Here is a 25,533-nt window from a genome sequence, read left to right on the forward strand (position 1 = left end):
CTGGCTGTCTGTAACACATCAGCATTGTTTGTAAAAGGGTTAACTGACCAAAAGTCTAGATGATTCATAGTAAATAGGCTTGTATTGGGGGGAATACTGGTATGGTCCTTTAAGTATAGTTAAAATTATTGTAGGTTAAATGGTTGACATACACATTTTCCACCACACTGTTACAAAAAGTGATTATTAAAAATAAGAATATTTTTCCATCCTTCCTTCTTACCGGTTTCTGTGGTCTGCTCACCACTCAGCTTGTCGAACATATTGAACGTGATGTCCAGGTATTCCCTCTGGATGGCACTAACCGCTATCTTCCTCTGCTTCCGTTGTCGAGGAACAATCTGGATTTTAAACTCTGCCTCATCGTTGTCGTCTGCGTTGTCAGGTTTTTGGTCGCTGTCCACTTCATCGGCCATGTCGTCGTCCTCTTCATCATCCCCATCCTCTTCTTCATCGTTGCTGTCACTCTTGCTTTTTTCTGGTGAGGAAAGAGGCTCTGCTTTGTCTTCTGGGATGTCCAAGAAGATTGTCCGACTAGAGGGACTGGTCCCTGGTAAAACCCCGGACTTTACGTCCTCGCACATGTCGTCTAGGGAGGTGTCGGGGACATGTCCTGTCTTCCTCAGCAGGTCTCTCTTCTGCTTCAGGGTCATCGGGCTTTCATGTTCGACATTTTCCAGTCGGTCAGGAAAATCCAGAGAGGCGCTGGGAGTCATGCGGTTTGGCCTCTTTGCCACAAACGATTGCTCTGAGCCTCTTACTTCCACCAGCAGGTCTGTGGTCTTCATGTCCTGAGAACAGTCCTCAACACTCACCTGCACCACAGGAGACAGTCGCATAGTCTTGCTGCTAACAGGGGAAGCAGAGAACTTAGGACTCCCGTTGAACTTGGAAGCTATGATGGCGTTAAGGTCAAACTCCTCATCGCTCTCTACGATCCTCAGAGGAGGCAGCGGTTCAAACACCAAGGAGTCGCTGTCGGACATGGAGAGCAGTGAGTGTTTTTCTGGAATGGAGGTGCAGTCAGAGGAGAGGTCAATGAGGTCTTGGTCCTCCTTCCCCTGAGCTGATCCTCCTAGTGAGCTCAGGTCCAACTTGTCCTCAAAGGTTTCCATGCAGCTGAGGCGGACCTCTGGGATGACAGGCTTGGAGCCCCGCCGGTCCAAGGCATCACTGCCCTCCACCCGAACCGAAGAGCCGTCAGACGATCCTTTGCCATGATGCTTGCCGTGCGTCGTGGCTGAGGATGGAGGCAAGACCACCAGACCAGCCACCTGCATGTCACAACGATCAATGCATGATTTACGCCTGTGTTCGTCCAGATTGAAAAGGATGGAGTCAGTGTTGGAAATGTCCAGAGACTTCTGCTTGTGCATGGCCTGCAGCCGCTTCTTCCTGGTGCTTTCCTCCCTCACGCAGTGCAGAATGCTGTCCTGAAGGGCGCTGGCTTCACGATACTCAGACAGCTCAATTTCACCTGATACACAAAAATGAGACTCAGATAAAGTGAGACTCTCCTTTAATCTCAAACAATATGTTCTGCTGTTATACTATGTTTGACTCTGAAAGCCTCTGCTTCTTACTTTTCTTGGCATTCAGCTCTACCGGCTGGTACTTCACAGATTTGCCACCGCCAATCCTCTTCAGGCGGGCAAAGAAGGTCTGTGACTCCTTGTTAGCAGCACCAGTCGGCGTGTCATGGACGTCTGACTCATCGAATACACTGTCCTCTTCTAAAATGGAGATTTTTTTTTTTTTTACATTAGTGCTGTATTTAAGAGGCAAACAAATACCCGCAGAAGGACACATTCACAGGGAAGACTGCCATTTAATCCCAGCTCGCCATTATAACCTACACAGACGTTTTTTCTTCTAAATTGTTGACCTAATTTGCAGTCATAAATAATATCCTCTGTAAGAAGAGCGTTACACCTAAAATCAACAATTAGGCGTTTTAGAAGTCTGGTGTTGATATAAAAAACATACTCTAATTTGATTCACCTTTTTCTTTCTCGCTGTAGCGGCTCATGTTAGAGTTGTCGCTGTAGAGTGGTCCTGCTGTAGCGTGGGGACGGCAGCTGTGATACTGGGCATTCAGTGTGTTGATGGTAATGTGGATCAGATGGAGGACAACTTTACTCCCGTCCATGTCTCTGTAAGGGTACTTCGATGCATATAAATATATTAGAAGCTTGAAAGCAAGAAAATATGTAACAGCAAGAGACTGAAAAAAAACATATAATCTAGGAAACATACAGTAATAATACCTTATAGAGGATAACTAGCAGGGCTTTGAGCCACATTTGTCTGATGTGTGGCCTCAAGGCCCAGAGAGAGCATCGAGGTGGCTGCTGAAAATAGTGTCTCAGCTGTGGACACGTGCAGTACTTCAACACCTGGACCACCAGGGGGAGAAGCTGCTTCCCCAAACAAATATTGTAGTCCATCACCTGAAAGAGACAACTGTTAAATTCCTCAGCATGCATGTTATACTGTCATATTCTTCACAATGTTCTATTGAAAATACCAGTTAATCTCTAGCTGCAGTCATATAATACCAAAACAATTATAAAAGATTGTATGTCAATCACTTGTGCAATGCCAGCGATGAAGGCATTGAAGCAGGTAGAGGTGCGCATCTTCTGAGGTGCAATCATGAAGCAGCCTTCCTGTTGGTCATAGCCCAGCAGCACGTACAGGTGGCGCTTCACTGTGTTGAAGGCCTTGGCGCTGCCAATGTCGGCCTCGGCGCTGCTCTGGTCTTTAGCCATGAATTTCATGAGCACCATGATGAGCTGGTGAACCGTCTGGTGGTCGATGCCTGCGTCCTCAGGAAGCAGGTCTCTGATGACAGTGTCGTCCTCAGGAGACGGGGTCTGGCCTACAAGAGGGACTGAAGCGTCAGGGTTAAAGTGTGGGAGGAAACGTGCTGCAGACAGTGGGAAGAGGGAAGGGTGCAGGACCGGCGGGGGAACAACACAGAGGTGCGAGGAGTCAACTCATCCTGCCCACTTCTCTGTCAAGACAGGCAGAGACATCATCATGCAATACACATACATCAGTGCAATGTGTTTATGGAATATGTAAACAGGGAAACACAAAAAAGACAAGCTCACTGTTAGCAAGAGTGTTGCAATTCTATGATATTTCAAGTCAATTTTATGTGTGTGTATATATATATATATCCCGTGTCAGAATTGGTGTAAACAGTGTAAAAAAGCAATGACTGTCCCCAGAGAGAAAACATTGCTTTTTCATATTTTCTGTCGTAATTTCACAGTGGCGTTATTGATAATCATACTGCATTCTCCTCCAATATGATGTGATTATGAAGACTAATGTTTCAGATTTAGGTTTTTATTTACCTGGCAGGACTTTCTCTATCATATCTCCCAGTGTCGGGGCAGAGTGCTCTTGCCTCGTAAGTCTTAGAGCTAAAAACCACATACGAAGAACACAATTTAAGAGAATATACAGGGGAGGTAGTACAGGACACATGTGTGAGCTTCATCGTCACCCAACACATGTGCACACACAAACACATAAACACACAAAGAAAAACACACTATATGGTCTCGAAACAGTGTCCAATCCAAGTATTTTGAAGAATTTGGTCCAATCACAAATATGAAATCTCAGCTTTTGAAGCATCTCCCAAAGACTCCAAAAAAGCGCTTACTGTGCAGAGCCAAATATAAAATGAATGACATGGTTGGGAGTTCCTCCTTTATTAAACAAAGCAGTATTTAGATGTTGAAGTGTGATGAACATTGGGAACAAAGAAGCGAGAGAAACATTAGGAAAATGGGGCATATTTGGTCAAATAGTATTTGCAAATAAAAAAGCATTTGATTTCACCCACGAAGAATAGGAAATGGGCAATGATTCCCACATTAGGACAATGCAGACAGCGTCAGATGCTTCTCATCATACGAAGAGATAATACATTGACTTAAGATAAAGTCATGGATTGAACCTGTAACTTAAAGTCAAAGAAAGCACTTTTGAGGCACTTAAAGTAGTTGCAAACACTGTTTGGCCACAGGCTGAATGAAAGTGATTCAGATTCAACTTGATAGACTGATCTGTGCTACTCACGAATTCGGTTGCTCAGTGACTCAGGGAGTGAAAATGCCCGTTTAGACTCTGTCGGGCCTCCCTTCACACTGTCACGGAGGGAACGCACACTCTTCTGCCGATTCCTGGCAAAGCGGGCGCGTCGTATTTTCCACATTGCTGCATCACTGAGGTTGGCCACATTGGTTCGCACAGCTGTGATGGCTGTCAAAAGAAAGATGATGATATAAAACACCATTAGGCTGTAATGTGTTACAATAAATATTCTGTCAAAAAAAAGTGCAGAGCAGGTGGAATAGCAGTAAAAACTATGAATGAGGTAATAGCAGCTACATACTCGTAGGGAAAGGGAACTCCTTGTTGCAGTCCAGGTGTAATTGAGCCTCTAGAGATAGTGTTTCAAAGCGGTTGACAAAGAACTCCCAGCTCAGCGCAGGAATGTCTTTCTTCAGGAAGTGCAGCAGCAGGAGCTTGCTGAGGATAATAGGGCGATCCCTCACAACTGTATCAAACTGGAAATCCAGGCACAGGCATAACCCCTGTATAATAAACCACACACACATGTAAATATACAGCGGAACATACATATATATGCAGCATTTAAAATAAAATAAGCATCTGACTTTAATTGGGGCCTAACAACCTGCAGGGCTGGCCTCTTGATGGTGTCCAGCAGCAGTCTGGCTCGGGTGGCCACCGCTGGGTTAACGTCCTCCACAGAGGCCAGGAAGCAGCAGAAAGCGTGGGCCAGGGAATACTTCAGCAAGTGGTTTTTCGTCACCGCACCGATGTCCAGGAATCGACACAGGACCGCTACCTTCTCCACTGGGAATTTTCATGAGAATATAGAGTGGACATCATCAACAGAGCGACAGAGACTGACAACTAAGCTCCTTCATGTCTGGATATAATTACCTCGATATAATAAAGAGAATCAGCTATGAGGTCATTAATGAAGTTAAGTTAATGTATTACTTAGCTACTATTTCAAAGTAATTATATTGTTCTTGATATAATTCATGGGTGTGTCAAAATGAATTGTTTGATAACTTAGTAAGAAATGGCATAATCAATTATATTTGTTGGAGCCATAATGGGGTTTATTGTTTGAGGGAATCACTGGGTTGTAGTGGGGTCATGTAGTTCCTTTATTTGGACACAGGGTGGCACATTGAGTGAAAAGAGCATATAGGTGAGTGCCAGGTGATGGGAACAGGTGTGTGGATGGGAAGTGGTGCTGTATCCTGTCTTGAAGTACGTGCTGCACATGTAAGACTTATTCCGTTCAAGTATATTGGACATTGCAAATTAATAAAGAGATCAAAGAGACACAGCGCCCTGGACATTGGATTTGTTTGTGTCAGAACACGCGTCCGAACTTCTCCCGTTCGCCCCCCGAGTGGCTCGAATATGTAAATGGTTTAAGGTTTGAGCCTCTACAATATTAATATAAAATATAATTCAAATCTATTTAAATTACATAATATCTGTTTCTGCATGTTTGACATAAAAAAGGCAAAATGTCTCATTTGCCATTTTTCGTATAAATAGAATAGAATAAATACATTTCTATAATACAATGCTCATAAGTTTCCATAAATAAAGTTACAACTCTCCCCATGCCTCATATCCTGTGTATACAATTCTTTTTAAAATCAATAAGAAAAGATCCTTCCAGTAATCATTAGTGTTATTTATCATGAATCACTCAGATTGAACTCTAATAATAGACGCTTTATTCAGAAATCCATAAACTTTCCCCACTCTGGTTAGCAGTGTTGCCCACTAGATGTCAGTGTGGCGGTTAAGAGACATCCCAGAGCTGCACCACATTGCCTGTTGGTCACATTAACGGTTTTAAATATATATTTTAATACATTTGTATGAGTTATGGCAATAGTTATATATTTTTCAACACTACCAATAAGAGGGTGTAACAATGTTAGAGCATGTGGTCATGATATATTCCATCAGCATTTTAACCTGTCATGATGCATAGTTAGGATCACTGAATGACTGAATATATTTGACTATTTTCTCGGATATTTATATACAATTATATAAGATAATGACTAAACATGTTTCATGTTTTCCCGTATGTTTGGGGCTATTGTCAATTCAATTGTTCTCCTGTGTCCCTGTATCCATACATTGAGTCTGAGGACCTGTCCTCTGCCTCTATATCAAGGTCATACAGCTCCTCTCTGCCAATCACAAGGCAAGGAAACCTTATCAATCCCACAATTCCTCTTTCCCGACTGTTTGAGCCACACGGTAACCATGACAACAGAAGGAGGAGATGTGGGCAGGCAGTGGTTTATATTACATAAGCATATTGTGGGTATTCGTAATGGTTCCGTTCACAAACAACCAAAACCACTTTGCTTTAAAAATTATTAAATAAAAACAAAAACGGACGGTTTAGTCACATCGTGATGAGGTATTAATACTTGCATACAAAGTTGTACAGGCAGATACACAACATTTGTAATTTTATACCACAAGCCAATCGCCCACCTGCTTCAAATCGTATTTTCCAGTCTTTGCTGTTAAAGTTTGTGTTGATCAGGTTCCAAAAGATGTCCGCCCCGTGCGACAGAGACAGGGCGTGGAGAAGCTGAGGCACAGCCAGGGAGGCCAGCTGGCAAAACTCTGACTTCAACATGGACCACAGACTGAAACAAAGAACACCAATTTATACCCACACACACACATACACACACACACACACACACACACACTAAATACAACAATTTAATCAAGAATTTTGATTAAATTAACTGTCAACACACACCTCGGTATGAGCATCTTTTCCTGGATGTAGGCCAGAAACAGCGGGTGGTCCTTGCGGGCCAGGTACAAACACTCTCCATGGAGACACAGGATCTTCAGACAGTTCAGCATGTTGAACAAGATGTCAGGCTCCTCAAACTTGGACATTTCCTGCATACAGAGGAGATGTGTGACTCAAAGTGTACCACACTAAAATATATAACAGTCTATTTGTGCATCAGTTTTAATATTCAAGTACCTGCAGAACGGTGTATATAAGCTTCAAAGACACAGGAAGCTGCTGGTAGGAGAACTTCTTATCCGAGTTATTCTTCATGGCTGAAGGGAAGAGTGCAGTGTTAGAAACAACTCAACTTTCTCATTACTTACAAACACGATAACAGAGCAGACGTGGTTGAAGTCAGTTAGCTTAGCTTAGCATAATGACTGGTAACAGGAAAAAAAACTGCTATTTCTTGGTACATTTCCATTGTTTTCAAGATTCTAGGATGTCACTCCACCTGGCCAAGAAATAGTCAGGCACAAAAACCCCTGTGAATGTTTATATTAGTTTCTGCATAGATTAAACAAACAAGATATATATGGTGTTAAATAGTGAGCCTGGCTAGCATTTTACTACTAGCTACTAGAGGTAGCTTCACATTTACAGTACAAACATGAGATTGGCATCTATCTTCTCATCTAACTCTTTGCAAAAAAGCAAATAAACATATTTCCCAAAATGTTGAACTATTTCTTGAAATATAAAGCTCCAGCTAGCAGCTTAGCTACGACAAATAAGTATATTTCCCTAAATTATTCCTTTAGGTATTTCTAGTAATCTTCTGGCAGTTAACAATTAACAAAATAATATTTTGTTATGGCTGACAAATGTACTGAAGTTAACATTGCACACAGAACTGATACACACATGGGCTATCAGGAGAAGGGTTACTAGGGTTGTCAGCGGGCGCGCCACTTGGGTTTTCTCCTTTCTCCACATTTCCAGTCTCTGCACCGAGGGAGAAATCTGTCTGACCCAAGAGCAAAGTTTCCTCCAAACAATCTGTAGGTTCCTGTAGAGCAAATCAAACACTTTAAAAGACGTCTCCTTTACATCATTTATATATTCATCAGTAATTCAGCTGAGCGTAAAATGCATTAGTGTCATTCACAAGTAATTTTACAACTACCTTGACAAAAACAAAGAGAGGCAGAGATGAAACGATTCATGAACATGTTTTTTATGTTATCTACCACAACATTAGCACAGTGGTGTTTGTGGCATTGTGGTGGGGGACATGGGAGCTACATGGCATTATTTTCAAAGCCTTACCCGCCTAATGCACAAGGTTTATTCATATTAGATGCATAGAAATTCATGCTGTGTCTCACCACAAGGCGAATTTCCTCTCGGGGGGTCAGCCTCTCCAGGAGCTCACAGCCCAGCTGGTAGCACAGGATACTGGATTGGCACAGGCTGCACTCCAGGGCCTTCTCATCTTTCTGGCAGGTGTGTGAGCCCCCCCATGGGGCCTGGAAGACGTTATTGATGATGCCCACGATGTCCTTCCCCAGGCTGCTGTCTAAACCCAGCATCACACCATCATCCTGGAGCTCCATCTGGGACAGCAGGGGATACGACCGTAAAAACAGTGGAACAAAAAGTAGAACCATCCATCTTCAGCTGCGTATCCGGGGTCGGGTCGCGGTGGCAGCAGGCCCAGCAAGCCGACCCAGGCTTCCCTCTCACCCACAACACTTTCCAGCTCATCCCGAGGCGTTCCAAGGCCAGCTCGGAGATATAATCCCTCCAGCGTGTCCTGGGTCTTCCCCGGGGTCTTCTACCAGTTGGACGTGCCTGGAAAACCTCTAATGGGAGGCGTCCAGGAGACATCCTGACTAGATGCCCGAACCACCTCAGCTGACTCCTTTCGACACGAAGGAGCAGCGGCTCGACTCCAAGCTCCCTCCTGATGCCCGGCCACCCTGCGGAGGAAGCTCATTTCGGCCGCTTGTGTTCGAGATCTCGTTCTTTCGGTCACGACCCAGAGTTCGTGACCATAGGTGAGGGTTGGAACGTAGACCGACCAGTAAACGGAGAGCTTCTCCTTCCGGCTCAGCTCCCTCTTCACAGAGACGGCCCGGTGCAGCGCCTGTTTTACAGCTGCAGCCGCACCGATCCGCATTACCCTCACTCATGAACAAGACCCCGAGATACTTGAACTCCTTCACTTGGGGTAGGTATACACACAAATCTCAAGATTGTTGTCATGATTCTCTATATAAATGAACAAGACTGTGTACAATTCAGTGTTTATCCTTGGTAAATGTTTAGTAATACAATATGATAGTGTTTGTATTAAGACATTTATTTACTTATTTATATTATTAATAAACAATAATAATATTTTTTTGATATATCATCACCATTGGGCATCAGAAATAGACCCGTAGTCCCACGAGGAATATGATTTTCACTGTGTCTGTGTGGTTACCTGCTTTAGGATGAGGTCAAACATGAGGATGAAGCAGCCGAGGTTCATGTCGTCATCGTCACAGTCCAGATCCAGAGCGCAGTGGCCGGTGGCGTGACCCAGGTTTTTAAAGGGGCTACAGCGCAGGGGGCTGCGGAATGGGCTCCTGAAGGGGCTGGGGAACGGGCTGAGGGTGTTGTGCTGCCCACGGCGTCCTGGATCTGACGCCACACTCACCTACAGACAAAGAGCACATCACTATATAAAGTAAGTTTCATGTGTTTCACTTAGAATTCAAACCATTTATGCCTCTGACAGTCTTTTAGTCTCCAATGTTCCCCTGTCACTGCCAGTTATAAGAACAAATGAGTGCAGAGTTGCTCAGCTATACATTTCAAGGATAGATCTGCATCACAGTCAAGTTCAATTAAAAGGAAGCTATATTTAGACATTGGCAGTTACCATGGCAACACACAGTCCAACCCAATGAATGGTATAAATTAGAAGTGCCATAATCCTCAACAGGTATCCGATGCAAAATAGCCCCCAAAAAGCTCTCAAAGGTGTAATAACATTTTTTAAATTGGCTGAAGTGGTTTTTTTTAAATATACTGGCTAGTCCTGGCTTAGAACTGATTATGCAGCTTAACTGGAATGAAAATAAATTACAATGAGCTGTGAACCCTCATAGGGTTCAGGGCTTTCTCTATTGCTGCACCCTCCCTCTGAAATTCTCTCCCCCAGCAACTCACCACTTTCAAAACTGTACATAAAACTCACCTATTTAAATCTGTTTTTCACAGATAGTTATGTATGTTTTTGTTTTGTTTCTTAGTGTTATAATGGCATATTTCTGCTCTATTACAACTATGATTATATTTTGTGTGCAATAGTTTTGGCCCAGCTGTCTCCCTCACCCTGCGGGCCCCAGTGTTGCCAGTCAGATCTGATGCGCGTGCCTTTCTCTGATTGGCCAGCTCTTTCAAAGAGTTCACACCATCAGAGAACATCCCAATCAGCAGCTGAAGAGGCACCACAATGTCCAGCTCTGACAGCACCTGCGTCCAAACGAGAGACACAAAACATTTAAAGGGTCCAATCACACTAGTTACAAAAAACATATTTTCCTACTTACTATATAGTTATGATATTATTTCCGATGCTAAAAAATCTGTAGTGGTGGAAGACGTGTTCAGATCCTTCACTTAAGTAAAAGTACTAAACCCACACTGTGAAAATACTACACGACATTCAAAGCCTGATCAAAATAAAAGTATAACAGTTTTATAAACTGAATACACTGAAAGTATACCAAATAAATGTAGTAATTGTGCAGTAATAATAATAGCAATGCATCAAACTCTATAAGATCATCAAGTATATTAAAGTCAACTTTTCATGAGTTCAGAAACACAGCCCTGTTTTCCACTTTGTATCAATACATTTTCCTGCTGATCCAAGAACATTTCTTAATAGTTTATTCAGCTTAAGAAGAATGTTCTCAACCCATATAAAAACACTTCATCCTTCAGTTTGTCACCACATCTGTATAATTTTCACTGGACAGGAAGGTTATGAAAAACTGTAAAGTTACTAAAGCAGAGGTATACAATACAGAGAAAGATGTACAGTCAAATTTTGCACCATTTCTTGAATGTGACCTATTTAATGTGGGGAAATCAAAGCATCTCTTGATGGTTGTGACAAAACACTTGAAAGTAATCCATGTATACAGGGCAACAAGCTGTGGGTGCATATGGGATGAAAATCAAAATCCCTCCTATCGCTTTCAGTCTCATTCGGTGACCCAGATCCATATTCAGCAGGGCCCCTGCTTAGACTCTCGCACTCTATGATAACCTGTTCAATTCACACGCACTGTGGACAGAACCGCAGGCTGTGAACTGGACATGAGGCAGTGTGTGTGTGTGTGAATGTGTTTATGCTACTTACATGCAGCCACAGCAGAGCCTGCTCTTGCACAGACGCTGGGTAGCCAGAGAATCTGCAGCTGATGAAGCCAAACATTTCTTCCATGGAGAAGGGCAGGGGACACAGCTCAATATCGAACATCTTACTGAAAGCAGAAGGCAGAGCAGAATATTATGTTCCGTGGGTACTGTGTCGCAATCAGAGATTTTCAGTTCAGTTCAGGTAAGTTGTTTCATGTTGCAATTGTATGGTCCACACAGTGCCACTGCTTTAGTTCTCCATCAACGAGTGATTTCCTTTATGCAGACATTTTCCAGAATGATGCATAGATTAAACTCTTAAACACACATGTCACTTTAACATACAATTACATTAACGTTATCTGTTTGTCTGAGCACTTTATTTGGTACTTAATTTAATACCCATTGCACTGTTGTTGTCGTTGATTGTTGTTTGTCTCGTCTAACGTCTCATGTCTAATGTATGCACCTTCCGCCAAGAAAAATTCCTCGTTTGTGTAAACATTCCTGGCAAATAAACGGTTTCTGATTCTGATAGGTGGAAGATACCACCTCTTTAGTCAGACATTTTCCTCGCTGCAAAAGCCAGTGTTGGGCTTTATAAAAGTAGCATTTTTGGAAAAGAGCCTTCTTTTCGAAGGGTACAAGTAACACAGATAAGTTAACTTATAAGGAAATATTGTATCACCCTCGCCCCTGCTTATTTGCAATAACACATGTCTTCAGTACAAGAATAACAGCTAAAATATGCAAACACTGAGGTTGTGGTGGATGTACCTGAGCACTTCCCGGAACTCTTTGAGCTGGTGGTCGGGCACCTCAGTGCGGATGGCTTCCAGCCACTCAGGCATAAAGCACTCCCACAGTGGCTGACTGATGACATTGTAAGGTATCAGACACAGGATGCGGTTCAGGCCCTCCTTCAGTTGGGTCACTGTGTTACAGGACTTGTCCCAGTAACCTCCCACCTGGGGAAAAGTGTGAACGGACTGGCTTAGATCAGACAGAGCACAAGCGCTCAAATGGCATCCTGTCTTCCACAAAGCCCTCAGTGACATGGTGATTTAATGAAATTCATGAAACATGCGCTATGACTGAGATATACAGAAGATTGGATGTGCATTGGCTGGATATTTGCAGTTATAATGTTCATGTTAGTTGTGCTTTCTGATTATGAGCTTTTCCCACCCACATCAGCACACTGTACATCCTCTATAATCGATCTTGGCCTTACCCTGGCAAATTCAACCGGCTTGGGCAGCAGACACATGACCATGACATCGAATCGCACTTCGCACACAGTTTTTAGCCACTTGGTGACAAACTGAGGCTTTAGCTTCTCCACCAGGCTTCCGACCTCATCGTCCATCATGTAGGCGGTGGAGTGAAACCACTGGAAGATCATGCTGACCAACCGAGCCAGACTCTCTGTAGGTGTGTTTTCATTGGGTGTGCACAGGCTCACCTGCAGATGTGAGCAAAGGTCAGAGAAGCAAACTAATCAGTCAGATAACCATATATTCAGCGGGGTAGTGATAAGAGGCCATGCACTGTACACATCCTTGTCTCCCTGTTATTGATGGACAAAGCAAAAGCCTTTGATTACACACCAGGAACCAGATGCCAAACTGACTGAGGAGCCGCTGGTCGTGCTGATCGTCCTCCTTGTTGTCAAACTCGATGTTGTCCAGAGAGTGGTGGGAGGCAGACAGGCCCATCTGACGACGTCTGTTCATCTCAAACTCACGCTGTTCTGCGTGAATTTCTGCCTCCTTGAGAAGGCTGGATGGATATGGAGAGGATAACATAGGATTCACAAAATCGGAGAGAAGAGATAAAGGAATCATATTGGTGGAGAATGAGCAGATAAGAAGCTAAAAACCCAAACGGAAAAAATCCTGACATGGCATAGACGTGGATAATATCATTTATTGCATGTATTGTTTTCCATATATTCATGTAGGAACATGTTTCATGGCAATATATGCATGTGCTCTGTCACTGTGGCTGAGATGTGTCAGTGTCAACACTGTGGATGTACCTAATAACAGCTTCCACAGTGCACACGAGCTCCTCCGCTCCGCACTCCCGGGTGTTGATGGGTGGGGGCGAGGTCTGGTACAGATGGGTCTCCGCCGCAGCCCCCACCTCGCTGCTGTGATGGTTGACATGGCAACGCTTGCAGTAGCGGACAGGCCGGTTGCCATGGCGCCCACAGCAGCCAGCCGAGAAGCAGGTGACCACAGCCCTCCGAACATGAGAGCTGCAGTTCTGCAAAGCCAAGAAACAGGAGGAGGAAGAGGAGGAGATCAGTCAGTTCTATTCTGGGCAGGAGGCAACAAAATAAAAAAATATGCCACCATCAAAGAAAATCAGCCAATAATGCGTTATGACAAGCCTCTAAAAATAGACATATTTCCAAAGTCCTCAAAAGCAACTAACTGCTCTAACTGTGAATATCGTCCTCTCCGATATGAGTTGGTTTAGGGCAGTGGTTCTCACTTCAGGGGGGTAACGTTAAATATATTTAAAATGAGCATCCATTAAAAAATCCTTTAAAAAGTAGTTATTTTTAATAAATATTCAATCAAATATAAGTGTAAATTCATAAACTGAATTGTATATATTCTATAATAAATCAGACACTGATGGCACAGCGCTGTGTGTTACATTTTTTTTTCAACCCAAAACTGCTTTGCAGGCGGTATTCGGCAAGGGGCACATCACTGAAAAAAGGTTGAGAACCACTGTTTTAGGGAATGTTGATCAGTCTACATCTACAGTGATAGAAAAAGTCGTTATGTATCCCAACAGTGTCTCAGGTTTCTAAAAATAAAAGGCATGGCCCTAGAGAGCCATCCTAATCTGATCAGCCTCTAATCTTGTGCCATTAGAGAGATGCAGTGCACCCTAACAAATTAATATATCTGTCCTCTGATGATGAGTTCTCTCACTCACCCACCCTGCAACAACAAAAAACACAACCCTGATATATTACTGACGTTGTTGCTGTTTACAGTACGTTCTATCTTGGGTGTCATGGTGTATTTATAAGTAGCTATTCTCAGATGAAGATGACAGGGCTGGTGTAAATCCAGTTGGGAGTTTAAAGGGCTTTCTGAAATGAGTGTGACAAAGCCTGATCAGAAAGGGAGGCTGTGGATGATGAGCTGCTGGACAACCCAGGATGGAGGCCAGCTGTTTCCCCTGACAACGCGCGGCGCCTGCTCGGCCTGACGGGAATACCTGAGATCATCACACTCAGTTTTCCTTCTGTCTCCCTGGAAACCCGCAGGGAGCACTTGCCCTCAGCGGCGCGTTCAACAACAGCAAACAAACGTCACGCCCCGGCAGCTTCATTTGAAATGACGTGGTCTTTACTGAGCTGCTCGGGCTTCTCGGTGTCAGGTTCATAAATAAATTACCTTGCTATGTATCACATATTTGTTTTTGTTTCGATGAAACCATTTAAACCATTTGGATTTGCATTTGTATGTGAAGTTGAAGGTGAGTGAGGTTAATCATGAACAACAAATCACTGCAACGGATTATTTGTCCTAAATATTGAGAAGCATTGGATAATGTTCAATATGACATCATGCTGTAATGGGTTGGATCAGAATAAATATGACCAAATAAGAGAGTCGGCAGCTGCAGGACAAATACAAATCTTACCTTCTTTTGACAAATGGCAGATATCTCTGCTGCAAAGACAAATTAACAATAACATTTTAGTTTGCACATAACAGAAGTAGCTTTTTAAAATGAATCACATGTTTCAATGGAAACCTCTTAAGTAGTAGAGTAATATCAAGTATCAGAGTTATATCCGATTATAAACATAATGAAAGTAAAGGAACAAATATGGCTACCTATACCTACCTCTGTCTCATATTATTATGTGAAGAAATGTATGCATATTGTAGATTACACTGAATATATTCCATGTATGTCTCATTTCCTGTATGTCTAATTGTCTGTGGGGAGCAAGACAGACTGAGAGACAATCAAACACCTTTTTGTTTGTGAACGCTCACCTTGGGGTAGAAGTACGTCAACAAGCCATTCAGCGTGATCTCTGAAAAGGTAAAAAAAATGCATCAACAATGTTTGATTTATAGGCAAACTGGTCCTCTGAGCCTATATATAATTCCACCGAGTGTAAACATATCTTAACTTCCTAACAGAGCTGGGACACAAAATATCTTTGCTCAATATCAATTAAAATATAACACTGCAGAGTAATGCAATTATAACATGCTAAACGCACACTGGAGAAAAGGCAAACAAGTGGCCGCGTGGTTTCGTGATGATGATCTCATTATCAGCGCAAGTGAATTACGTAACCATGGCGATGCATTTCCCCTTGGGATAAAGTGAGGATTGATGAGGCAGGCTGTAGGTGATGTAGGTGATGTATGTATTGTATGGCGTCGCATTTAAGGAGGGGTAGGATCTGGGGGGGATGGAGAAAAGAGGTGAAACAGATGCATACCCTGCTATCCTCTGGCTGCACTCCTCGCATATATAAAGAGGAGGCGGCTTGTCTCCCAGGGCAACAGAAAGAGTAGGGTCTATACACATCTGAAAAGTAAGACAGGTAGTGTTAGAATATGAATGTGATATTTAAAAATGTTACATACTGGTATTTTTATGTTTTATTTTTATACAAACAAGAGGGAAAGAAAACCATTTCTGCCCATTTAGGGACTGTACAAAAATCCTCAGGTTGTGGAGTAAGACTGAACATTATGCTTTACTCTTCAAAAAGTAATAAAACACCATGGAATTGAGTTTTGACAAATCATTTTGCCAGTATAAATCAGACTTATGACAAAGATGGTATAATCGAATCTAAACCTTTTTCATGGAATGGTCATTTTCACATTGAAGTGGAATAAAACATATCATAGATTACCTGTACATTCCAATACTCATACTACCATACTGTTTAATATACCAGAAGAACAAATTATATCCCAATACATAGTATGTAAAATGCAGTATGTCCTACTGCACATTTTTCAGAATGCAAGCCAGCTTGCTTTTTGTGGCTCGTCTGACCCACTATCCTCTTCAAAGCGGATATACGCAAGAGGGTAAAAGTTCAAGGTGCAATGTTATGACCAGGTAGAATATCCCCATTTAATACATACTGCATGCAACATACTTTGAAAGGCCATCTTTAGTATGTACTAAAAATGAAAAGAAATAGTATGTGATTTTGAGCACAGTGAGCATTCACTACCAGTATTTTCCATTTGTCCCTCTCATATCGTACTCTCCAACAGTAGTTTATCATGATATTGCCCAAGAAGTCACGTGACACCTATACCTGTCTCCCCACGCCTTTGCCTGGATGGCTGCATGCATATGCTGCACTCTGTTCTCTTGCAACCTGTGCCTGGCCCTGTGCTAAACCTCAACGCTCATGGCCTCAATGTTCAGATGGTGCACTGTAATTTACTGTGCTCACTTATACCGCCCTATCCTCAAGGGCTGCACAGGGTCACCGCTTCCAATTAAGCTCCCTTCCCTCCATACCCCCTCCCTGCTCTTGGTAATTGAAATCCGGCCCCTGTCAATGCCCATGCTCCTACTCTATTTGTCAGTTTTGAGCACAGTTGAATAAAAGCAGGTGGAGCTGATAAAGCAGAGCAGCAACAGCAGAGACTGTTATAAAGTAGCATTGAAGCTGATATCATTACCCCAATCCCACAGCTGCCCAGGCATGCACTGATATATTTACCAAGGGGGCTCAAAAAAGCAAACACGCCATCACGCATGGTTGAACTCAAAGCAATGTGGCACATGCTCCATGCGTTCCCAAAGATGTTCTCAAGGGAAGCAGCTTTTGAATACAGTATGATGCTAATCTGCCTTCTTCCAGTCATAAGGAATTACGGGGTTGTGGGATCCAACAATCATAAATGCAATGTACCTGTGATTTAAGAGTTAATGTTTAAGGCATATTTAACATGTTTTTTAAGACTGAAGTCACCTTGACAGCAGGTTTATTGATAGCATTGTGGCATTCAATATGTTGACAGTGGATGGGGTTCCAGGCTGATGAAATTGAAGAGAGAGAGAAGAGGTGCAGTCAGGAAGGAGACAAGAAGAACAATTGGGGATGCGTTAGACCTTTAGTCAGTTCAAGGGCAGATCAAGCAGCAGATGTGACATTAAGAGAATCTTACCTGTATACTGAAGCCCCCTATATTCAATAATGGCTCCTGGTGGCTTCAGGTTGGGCCAGTAATGAAACAGCATCTGCACAGCTGGAGGCTTTACTTGGGATGGGCCATAGGATATGACATACAGAAGGTCCTGCACACAGTATAAACACTATCAACAGAAATTACAAAGTGCAATGATATTTAAAGGTACTTGCATGCTAACGAATGGCAACTATTCAAGATTTTCATTCCAACATGCTTTATACCCTTTTTTTAAAGACTAAATGTTGCTCAATGTCCATAGTTCAAGATTTAGAAAACATTGACGGGACTATGTATTGTATATCTTTTGTAAAGGAATATGCATTTCAGGACATACATTTAGGATATTTGAGTTTTTGCCAGGAGTTACTAAATGAAAAAATGGATACCGCTACCAGTAAACCGTTAGCTTAGCTTGGAGCAGCTAGCTTGAAATGTAGTTTCTTTATTAATTAAAGAAACATTGTATTACATGTTAATTAGTGAGCTTTAGCTGGTAGGATACTTTTTTAATATTTGAACAGACTAGCTTAGCTGTTTCTCCCTCCTTGCCAGGGGTTTTGCCTTATGCTAATCGAAGCTAACCGTCCTATGGCTCTATCTAGCCAAGTGGCACTGATCTTCTCTCTCAACACATTGTAAATGTTTGACTTACATAAAGCTATTTAAAACATCAGCCATTGTGCTTTACACAAAATATCTAATGTAGCCTACCTTCCACACTTCCTGTTTGTGCTTCATTAGACACTCCAACAATTGACAGTGATACACTAGAAAGAAGAAGCCATCTTAAAAAGAGATCCATACACAACATTACAGTGTTAATTATAGGTGCGTGTATGCTGTGAAAGCAGCCACTGTGGTGGTTTACCTGGATTTGTGGTGTACTGCATTGCAATCATTAGCATAGAGGAGGCAGACAGATTGACATAGGCCGGGACTCCCCCCTCCCTCCTAGTGGAGCCCACTACAGCAAGAGAAAGATTACTTCACTTTTTCCTTTATTCATTAAATAAATACCATTAATACTTTTAATAAATCCTCAATTATGCCAACATAAAGGTACAGTTCTATTATGATGAAAAGTGAATTAGTTGTCAAAATGATCTTATGACAGGTCATACTCACATATTGCCATGGGGAGGAAAGAAGTGCTCAAGTACTCAATGATGTCTTTGTGGAGGAAAGGGGGAAATGTGGCTAAAGTGGAGATCATAGTATAGGGCAAAGTGCTGAGAATATCGTCACTGAGAAAGGGCAGGAGGCATGTTGTTGTGTAAAATATGGACTGTCCCAGATCTGATGAGAAAGGGGAAAGGAAAAAAAAAGACAAAGAGAGATACACAGACACTCATTCAATTAACAGTACATACATTACTCACATACTGTATGCAGTCACATATGTAAAATGTACATGACATTTCAGTCATTAAATATTGTATAAATTGTAACAGTAATAACAGTCAAAAAAAAAAGAAAAAAGAGATAGAGAACATTTAGAATATGAACTTTAGCTGAGGGCAGTGAGCTTTCTTTAAAAGCCACTGAGGTACAATTTGCCTTCAGGAAAAGTAGAACATTCTAGTCAAGAAGATGGGTTTTCATGCTTTTGAGCTTTTTTTAACAGTGGTAAAATATTCATGAAAAACAAGAGCACTGACTGTGATGCAGCCTTTAGCCCATGAAAAAACAGTGCAGAAATAAGTCATTCTCAGATGTATTCTAAACGTATGAAAAAAAAAAAAACATTACATTTGCCATAGTGTGTTTTCCATTTAACTTATATATTTGCACATGACACCATAAGTAAAACATTTCTCCCACTTTACATAACAAACATGCAGTCAAATATGATACACAGAAGAGTAGGCCTATGTCTGGTGTATCCAATGGCTTATAAACGATTAAGTTGACAGGATCCAGCGTGCTCCCAATCACCCCATGCATCCCTCAAGATCCTCAGCAGGACTTCTCTCCTCCAGTTACCAAAAAGGCCAAAAAAGCAGCAGTGGCTTCATGCAGGCCAGACGGCTCGGGGATGATGATGACAAACAGTGGTGCACTGGGCCTTGACTCACCATGCTGACCGTGCTGCAGCAGGGGCACCAGGTCAAGCAGGGTCACGAGGGTCACATAGAGGCCCTGATAGTCCAGAGAGGGGTACTCTGAGAGCTGAGCGTCCCGACTCTGCTGCCCCTGCCCCCCGCGGTCTGACGGGGCATCGCGCAGAACGCTGTAAAGGAGGGAGCGAGTAACTGAAGGGTTGATGGAACTGACTTGTGGTCTTAGAGATGGGGTGAGTGGGAATGGCACAGGAAAAAGACACATGGTCATGGGCACGGCCAAATTGGAAGCTTCCTGGTTCTCCTTCCTGCCTGTGCGGGACAGAATGCTGCTCCGGGGCGGGAGGGGAGGGGAGGGAGGGTAGGGGAGGGGAACAAGGGAAAAAAAGAGACAACAAAGACACAAAAAAACAGCACATTACATTGAAATGGCACTACAGAGACAGCGTAAATAGAAAAAAACAAACCCAGATAAACCCCACATAGGATGCAGTGTCTCACTATTTGACTGTATCACTGAAGGCACGGGCAATTTTTCCCTGCTTTGTCGGTTCAGAGTGACTTTGATTCAATTCATCTCGTTTTGTCTATCTTTGCACTTGGAAAACAAAAAAAACATGAGCACAAACTGCAATGATCACTGCATCTCATGCGTATCTGGTGACAAGGAGCAAAAATATAAAAAATGGCATGTTTTCAGTGGCAACCCCATACTTCTCCAAAAAGGCACAGTGCAAACGACTGTCCCTAGATGGCTGCCATCTTCCAATCAGCAAGGTTAGAGGCTACCATGCAAAAAGGCCAATGAGCCGTGGAAGATAATATAGAAAAAAAAGAAATTTCCTTGTCTTTAGAGGGGCTGTCAAGGATGGGAGTGACACCAAATTGGTTCGGGAAAATACAGAGGTGACACTTTTGAAACATGCTTCAGCCAGTAATAAACATGTGTGTGAGGTTAGATCAAGTGCTCACAGGTCACAGCACATGTTTATTGCACCAGAGAAATAATGTCCGTGTGCATACGTTATGATACTGTATCAGTATCATCAGGAGAAATAATGAGATCCAACAGGCATATGGATTCAGGTTTCTAAAATAAATGTAACAACTAATCTACGGTAGAGGAGAAACTATAATGACAAAGGAATAGGTTGTATCAGGGGGAGATGACTGGTAGCATTATGTTTGTGAGCTAATGCAGGATGGACAATTGTGTTTGCTGTCCCCTGGGGAAGGTGGTGGACATATTCAATTTTAAAAAGGGAAAAAACAAAAGGAAAAACTAGTTGGGTTGAGTGTGGAGCGTCTAGGGTGAGGATGGGGGAAGGGGGGCCAGAGAGCATTGCTCTTTTTACTGCACATTATTAAAGAGCTAAGCTGTTCTATCAGGCAAATGATTGGGATTTATCAAGAGAGCCCAGATTATAAATGCTGATGTATTGTTTATTTATTTATTTTATTTTGAAAGGTCACTCAAAGAGTTACAGCATACTCGGCAAGTGAGAAAGGGGATTTCAAAATCGATTAACATAACATTAGAGACATAATGTTGAGCATGTTGCTTAACAGTTTATACTGTCGACAGCAGAATGTAACATTTCCTGAATTATCCCCTCAAAGTCATACTCTGTAAGATGTTAGTCAGCGTAGATTCATTCATAAAGCTGCGTATTGTACCGCGTAAACACAAACAGGACTAATTCAAACAACAGACTGTATCTCAGAGTATGACTTTTTCACTGCCAATTTCTCATATAGAAAACATCATTATTTTGAACAATGAACATAGAGATAAACAGACACACTCACACGCATTCACTGAACATTTACACACAAAGAGACACATGTGTGCATACATACACACGTACGTACAAACAACACGGAAAATTACAAACATGTACGACACATAAAACACATGTAGAAATGCACTGATACAGACACATGACATACATTAACTGTCAAACCCTGCACTGTCAATACAACATCATTGACTATGTAGCAGTAATCCAAAGCACAATCAGTCTTCATAAAGTAACAGAATTAGAGAATATCATGTCTAAACAATACTGTATATGATTTCTGCTCCCTACAGTCATTCTTCTGAGAGAAATATAGTTTGGCATGAAGTCAGCATGGCTCATTGATACAGAGAGCTCAATCTGACTTGCAGAAATATGAAAAAGCTACGCCTCTTCTGACAAGAGGCGTATGTAATTTTCAGTAAACCTTTCTTTGTTTTCTGAACTGATCTGACCTGAACCTAAAATTGGTGTATGAATCAGCAACCACCTCCTTTTGGCCATTTCAGTTTTTCTTTCCAAGAACATGACACATGCCTGCTCCACTTTTCAAGGCTCACTATTCCCACTTTCTCCTTTTTTTTCACCCCAGGTTTCAGAAGGCACAGGTGTGTGAATAATCCTGCAGTCCCCGCTGAGGAAACCAGACCCCTCTAATGGTGGGGAGAATTACTTGTTCTGCATATCGGAGGCTAAGAGGCTCTGCTTCGGGAAAATATCATGCAACTGTTAACAGTGGCACCATCGCGAGCCATTCCTTTCGCATTAGAATGTCGCTGCATTTCAGAGACATAATCGTCACTTGAAACAAAACAGATTCCCACAATAGCAGCCTCCGTCAATATCTATCTGTGAGAAAGACATATGAAAAGCCATATTTAAAACAGCACAGTGACTGCTGGTGCTGGACAGTCCTTCAGCAAAGGCTAAGCACAAAGTATCCACTCAACAGAGGAATAATCCTTATGGGGCTGAGGCATAAAGTGTTGAAAGAATTGAGGCCGGCTGCCAATCTCAAATAGATTGCACCCTAAGCTGAAAATAATGTTACAAGTAGGACATACAACTTCAGCCTTTAGCAATCCTATCCTTTTTGTAAATTAGCCATTACATTTGGACAGCAGTAATATTTTCTGTGAGGCCAGCAGTCAGTAAGATTAAAACAAACTTTAGACATACCAAAATATGCTATCAGTGTTGCTTATTTGGAAAGAAGCTCCCGCTGGAAAAACAGGGACATGACACATTGTGAAGAAGACGTGTCCAAAATGGCTGCCTACTTGACCTGTGTTTGAGGAGGAAATAACATGCTGTTCCTTCCTCCGGGTTTCACAGCACCCAGGGGAGCAGGCTGACCCTGCAACTGCAGAGCCGGAGGAGCTGCCCTCCAACGGCCCCCTTCTGGGAAGGACACAACAGGCCGCCCCAAGGAAGCGTTCATTTAGCAGGCGACCACTGAATCAATAAATCTGCAGCTGCTTCAAAACAACACGGCGATATCTGCTCCATCTTCTTCTATCTTTCAGAGCAGTGCAGGCCAGGCAGTCCGAGTTGGCCACTTCCCTCGCTTCTTCTTGACATACTAAATTCACATTAGCCATTTAATTATATCACTGTCATCCCTTTCAGAAAAAGTGTCAACTTGCTGTAAGTCTGATCCAGAAGGAAGCTAAATATCACACATTCTAAAGTCTGTTACTTCACCTGTTGGCACCAAAGCAGGGTACTTACCTGAGCAGAGTTTGGGAAAAGTATTTCAGTGTGTTTGCAATGTCTGTTCCGGAGGGCACAGGGTAAATATTGTGTTGCACACGGTTGTGATACTCTTGCAAGTATCGTATCTTAGAGGCAACTAGACAAAATAAAGAGCAGAGTAACAAGCAAATCAACATGAGACTGTCATTTGATTCTGAGTAAACAGATGAGGCAAATGGCAGAATGGGAATAAAGCTGTGTTTCCGTTGTTGTTTCCTGGTTCAGATTCAACACAGATGCTCCAATTATCAAGTTAAACAACGAGCCTGTGTTCTCATGGCTCTCTGGCCTTCAGCAGGTGACCTTTTGGTACAGCGGCGAGGTCACGGGAAACCCTTGAGGACTCAGCAACCTATTGCTTACAGAAACACGCTCATGTACAAAAGGTTGCTGGTTCAAGTCCCAAGACAAGCTGGGGATATGCAGTCAACATGAGACACGACAGAGGGCTTACTCATCTCTTAGCAGATGATACTGAGAGACATTTCAGCACTGACCCCTTCGGTTTAGCATCATCCTCGCGCTACTGTAAAAGATATGAGTGTGTTATTGTTGCCTGGTTAAATAAGAATCCAATGAAGTTGGAATGGGTGATCGCTGACCCATTTTCTGTGACTTTGGGCAGTGGTGTTTAGCTTCCTCCCTGACCTGTAACTGACAAACCCCAAAATAAAAATAACAGCTGCAGGCAAGAGCATGTGAGGTCAAATTATGTGTTGCAAAACATACAGCCATACACCTGTTTCTCTCTTCTTAAATCTAAACATTGTGAGGGACATGTTCATGCCTAAACACATTTGTTTGTGTGTGTGGAGATAACCGCAGCTCATTAGTTGTTCTCTGTTGTTTTTTTTCTGCTGCTAGCCTGATTAGTTCTACCATATATTTACCACTAAACAACATCAGCCACACACAACTTTATGCCAATTGAAGTGAAAGCCCTAAACACCAAGTTTGAACCCATTTTGTATGCCTGTTACATACTTAAATCGAGCAAAATCAGATTACAACTGTGCAGAGATCAGTCAGTAACACGGCATAGAGTCCGGAGGGAGATACCGCTTTCCACCTGTTCAAACGCAATCGGAGGAATGAGGAGAACATGAAGAACCGCCTCCAGGACGGTGTGATCAAACCGCACTATCGATCAATCTTATACCACCATATTGTTCAGTAAAGACTCTGTCTGGTCGACCTTGAGACCAGCAGCACACCTCGCTTTTTTTTTGCAGGCGCCTCATCCAGCCACACGTCAATCACAGAAAAGATAATGTGACGATGTAGCCATTAAATTGTTTTTTTTAATTATTTTAACATGCCGAGAAACACACCGCGGCGCCTGCAGCCAGACTCTGCAGCGAGAGGACGTGTTGCAACCTGCCATGGCAACCGCGGTTTCATCACCAAGGACAGCTCCCCTCGTTCGCGTTCTTGGTTCCAACAAAAATCACATTTCCAGCTCAAACCTTCATGACAAGACAGGAAAAACACACACACACACACACACACACGCACAGCCGTACTTACACTGCTCTGCCTTCGTAGACATTTCGCAGACACTTGGGGAAACATAAAACCCAGACTGTCAATTCTTTTGGTGTTTTTTTTTTTTTTCTTCCTCTCCGGCGTTGTGTTTCCCTCAGTCGTGAAAAAGTGAATATACCCCCCTTACAGCCCAGGCTCGGCTTGATTGTACCACTCTGCGCGATGGATTTATGCACTGTGGCTTTTTAGCGGTGGCGCGGTCGCTTTTAGCTGAATTAAAACGAAGACCCAATTTTGTGAGTCTGATTTTAATTTTAAGAATTGTATTCTTTCGTGAAAGAGAGCAATGCTGATATACATCCGCGACACCATACCTTTCTAAATGGACTGATCCACCTTTGACAAATTGTCATTCATGATTTCCAACAACGTCCTATTTGAACTGATTAGCCCACAGAAGAGAAATGCCAAGGAAATCAGTGAATTTGCTTATATGCACGTGCACGTTTGTATATATAATGCATACAAAAATAAAAGAAGTGCAACAGATGGTTGTTATATTGTCATGACCACGAGCATAACGTGTCCTGGAGGAATATGTACATCTTCACATAGTTTTGTTTTCATGTTTTATAATATTCTGTGTGTTCCCTTGTGATTGGAAATTCTTCCTAATTTAAACAGTGAATATCGGTCTGTCATTAGGCTAAATATATCCCCATTATTAAGTGTTTTTTTTTTTTGCCACAAACATTGTTTGAGCTTGTGATAAAGTTCTTTAAAATGTTCACAGAGCAAAATACAAGTGAAAGGTAAACAGACTTCAGGGTCTGAACCATCCCATTAGGGTTTGTGTCAAAAACTGTTGCAGTATTTGCATCTCATCTCCATTATATTTGGGAGGAACACCCTGGAATGCCCCCTGTACTTCTTAC

The 25,533-nt window shown here is 42.5% G+C and overlaps 1 protein-coding gene across 1 annotated transcript in view; it reads right to left on the reverse strand.

Moving 5' to 3' along the window:
- Positions 1 to 24,662, reverse strand: part of unc79 (unc-79 homolog, NALCN channel complex subunit) — a gene marked incomplete at its 5' end in the record, with an annotated part of 32,214 nt that extends 7,552 nt beyond the window's left edge. Inside the window, 31 exons of the mRNA XM_079229033.1 lie at positions 224 to 1,477; positions 1,584 to 1,733; positions 2,002 to 2,164; positions 2,268 to 2,450; positions 2,592 to 2,881; positions 4,099 to 4,281; positions 4,415 to 4,616; positions 4,721 to 4,902; positions 6,595 to 6,752; positions 6,872 to 7,020; positions 7,109 to 7,188; positions 7,805 to 7,925; positions 8,245 to 8,472; positions 9,348 to 9,563; positions 10,244 to 10,384; positions 11,280 to 11,403; positions 12,056 to 12,246; positions 12,513 to 12,743; positions 12,889 to 13,060; positions 13,320 to 13,549; positions 14,954 to 14,982; positions 15,316 to 15,356; positions 15,774 to 15,862; positions 17,280 to 17,344; positions 17,476 to 17,605; positions 18,211 to 18,266; positions 18,368 to 18,463; positions 18,625 to 18,795; positions 19,575 to 19,888; positions 23,090 to 23,210; positions 24,641 to 24,662. Of these exons, the coding sequence (XP_079085159.1) occupies positions 224 to 1,477; positions 1,584 to 1,733; positions 2,002 to 2,164; positions 2,268 to 2,450; positions 2,592 to 2,881; positions 4,099 to 4,281; positions 4,415 to 4,616; positions 4,721 to 4,902; positions 6,595 to 6,752; positions 6,872 to 7,020; positions 7,109 to 7,188; positions 7,805 to 7,925; positions 8,245 to 8,472; positions 9,348 to 9,563; positions 10,244 to 10,384; positions 11,280 to 11,403; positions 12,056 to 12,246; positions 12,513 to 12,743; positions 12,889 to 13,060; positions 13,320 to 13,549; positions 14,954 to 14,982; positions 15,316 to 15,356; positions 15,774 to 15,862; positions 17,280 to 17,344; positions 17,476 to 17,605; positions 18,211 to 18,266; positions 18,368 to 18,463; positions 18,625 to 18,795; positions 19,575 to 19,888; positions 23,090 to 23,210; positions 24,641 to 24,662 (5,782 nt within the window). The remainder of the gene's footprint in view (positions 1 to 223; positions 1,478 to 1,583; positions 1,734 to 2,001; positions 2,165 to 2,267; positions 2,451 to 2,591; positions 2,882 to 4,098; positions 4,282 to 4,414; positions 4,617 to 4,720; positions 4,903 to 6,594; positions 6,753 to 6,871; positions 7,021 to 7,108; positions 7,189 to 7,804; positions 7,926 to 8,244; positions 8,473 to 9,347; positions 9,564 to 10,243; positions 10,385 to 11,279; positions 11,404 to 12,055; positions 12,247 to 12,512; positions 12,744 to 12,888; positions 13,061 to 13,319; positions 13,550 to 14,953; positions 14,983 to 15,315; positions 15,357 to 15,773; positions 15,863 to 17,279; positions 17,345 to 17,475; positions 17,606 to 18,210; positions 18,267 to 18,367; positions 18,464 to 18,624; positions 18,796 to 19,574; positions 19,889 to 23,089; positions 23,211 to 24,640) is intronic.
- Positions 24,663 to 25,533: the final 871 nt, after the last annotated feature.

Source organism: Taurulus bubalis (assembly GCF_910589615.1).
Source record: "Taurulus bubalis genome assembly, chromosome: 1".
Lineage (NCBI taxonomy): Eukaryota > Metazoa > Chordata > Actinopteri > Perciformes > Cottidae > Taurulus > Taurulus bubalis.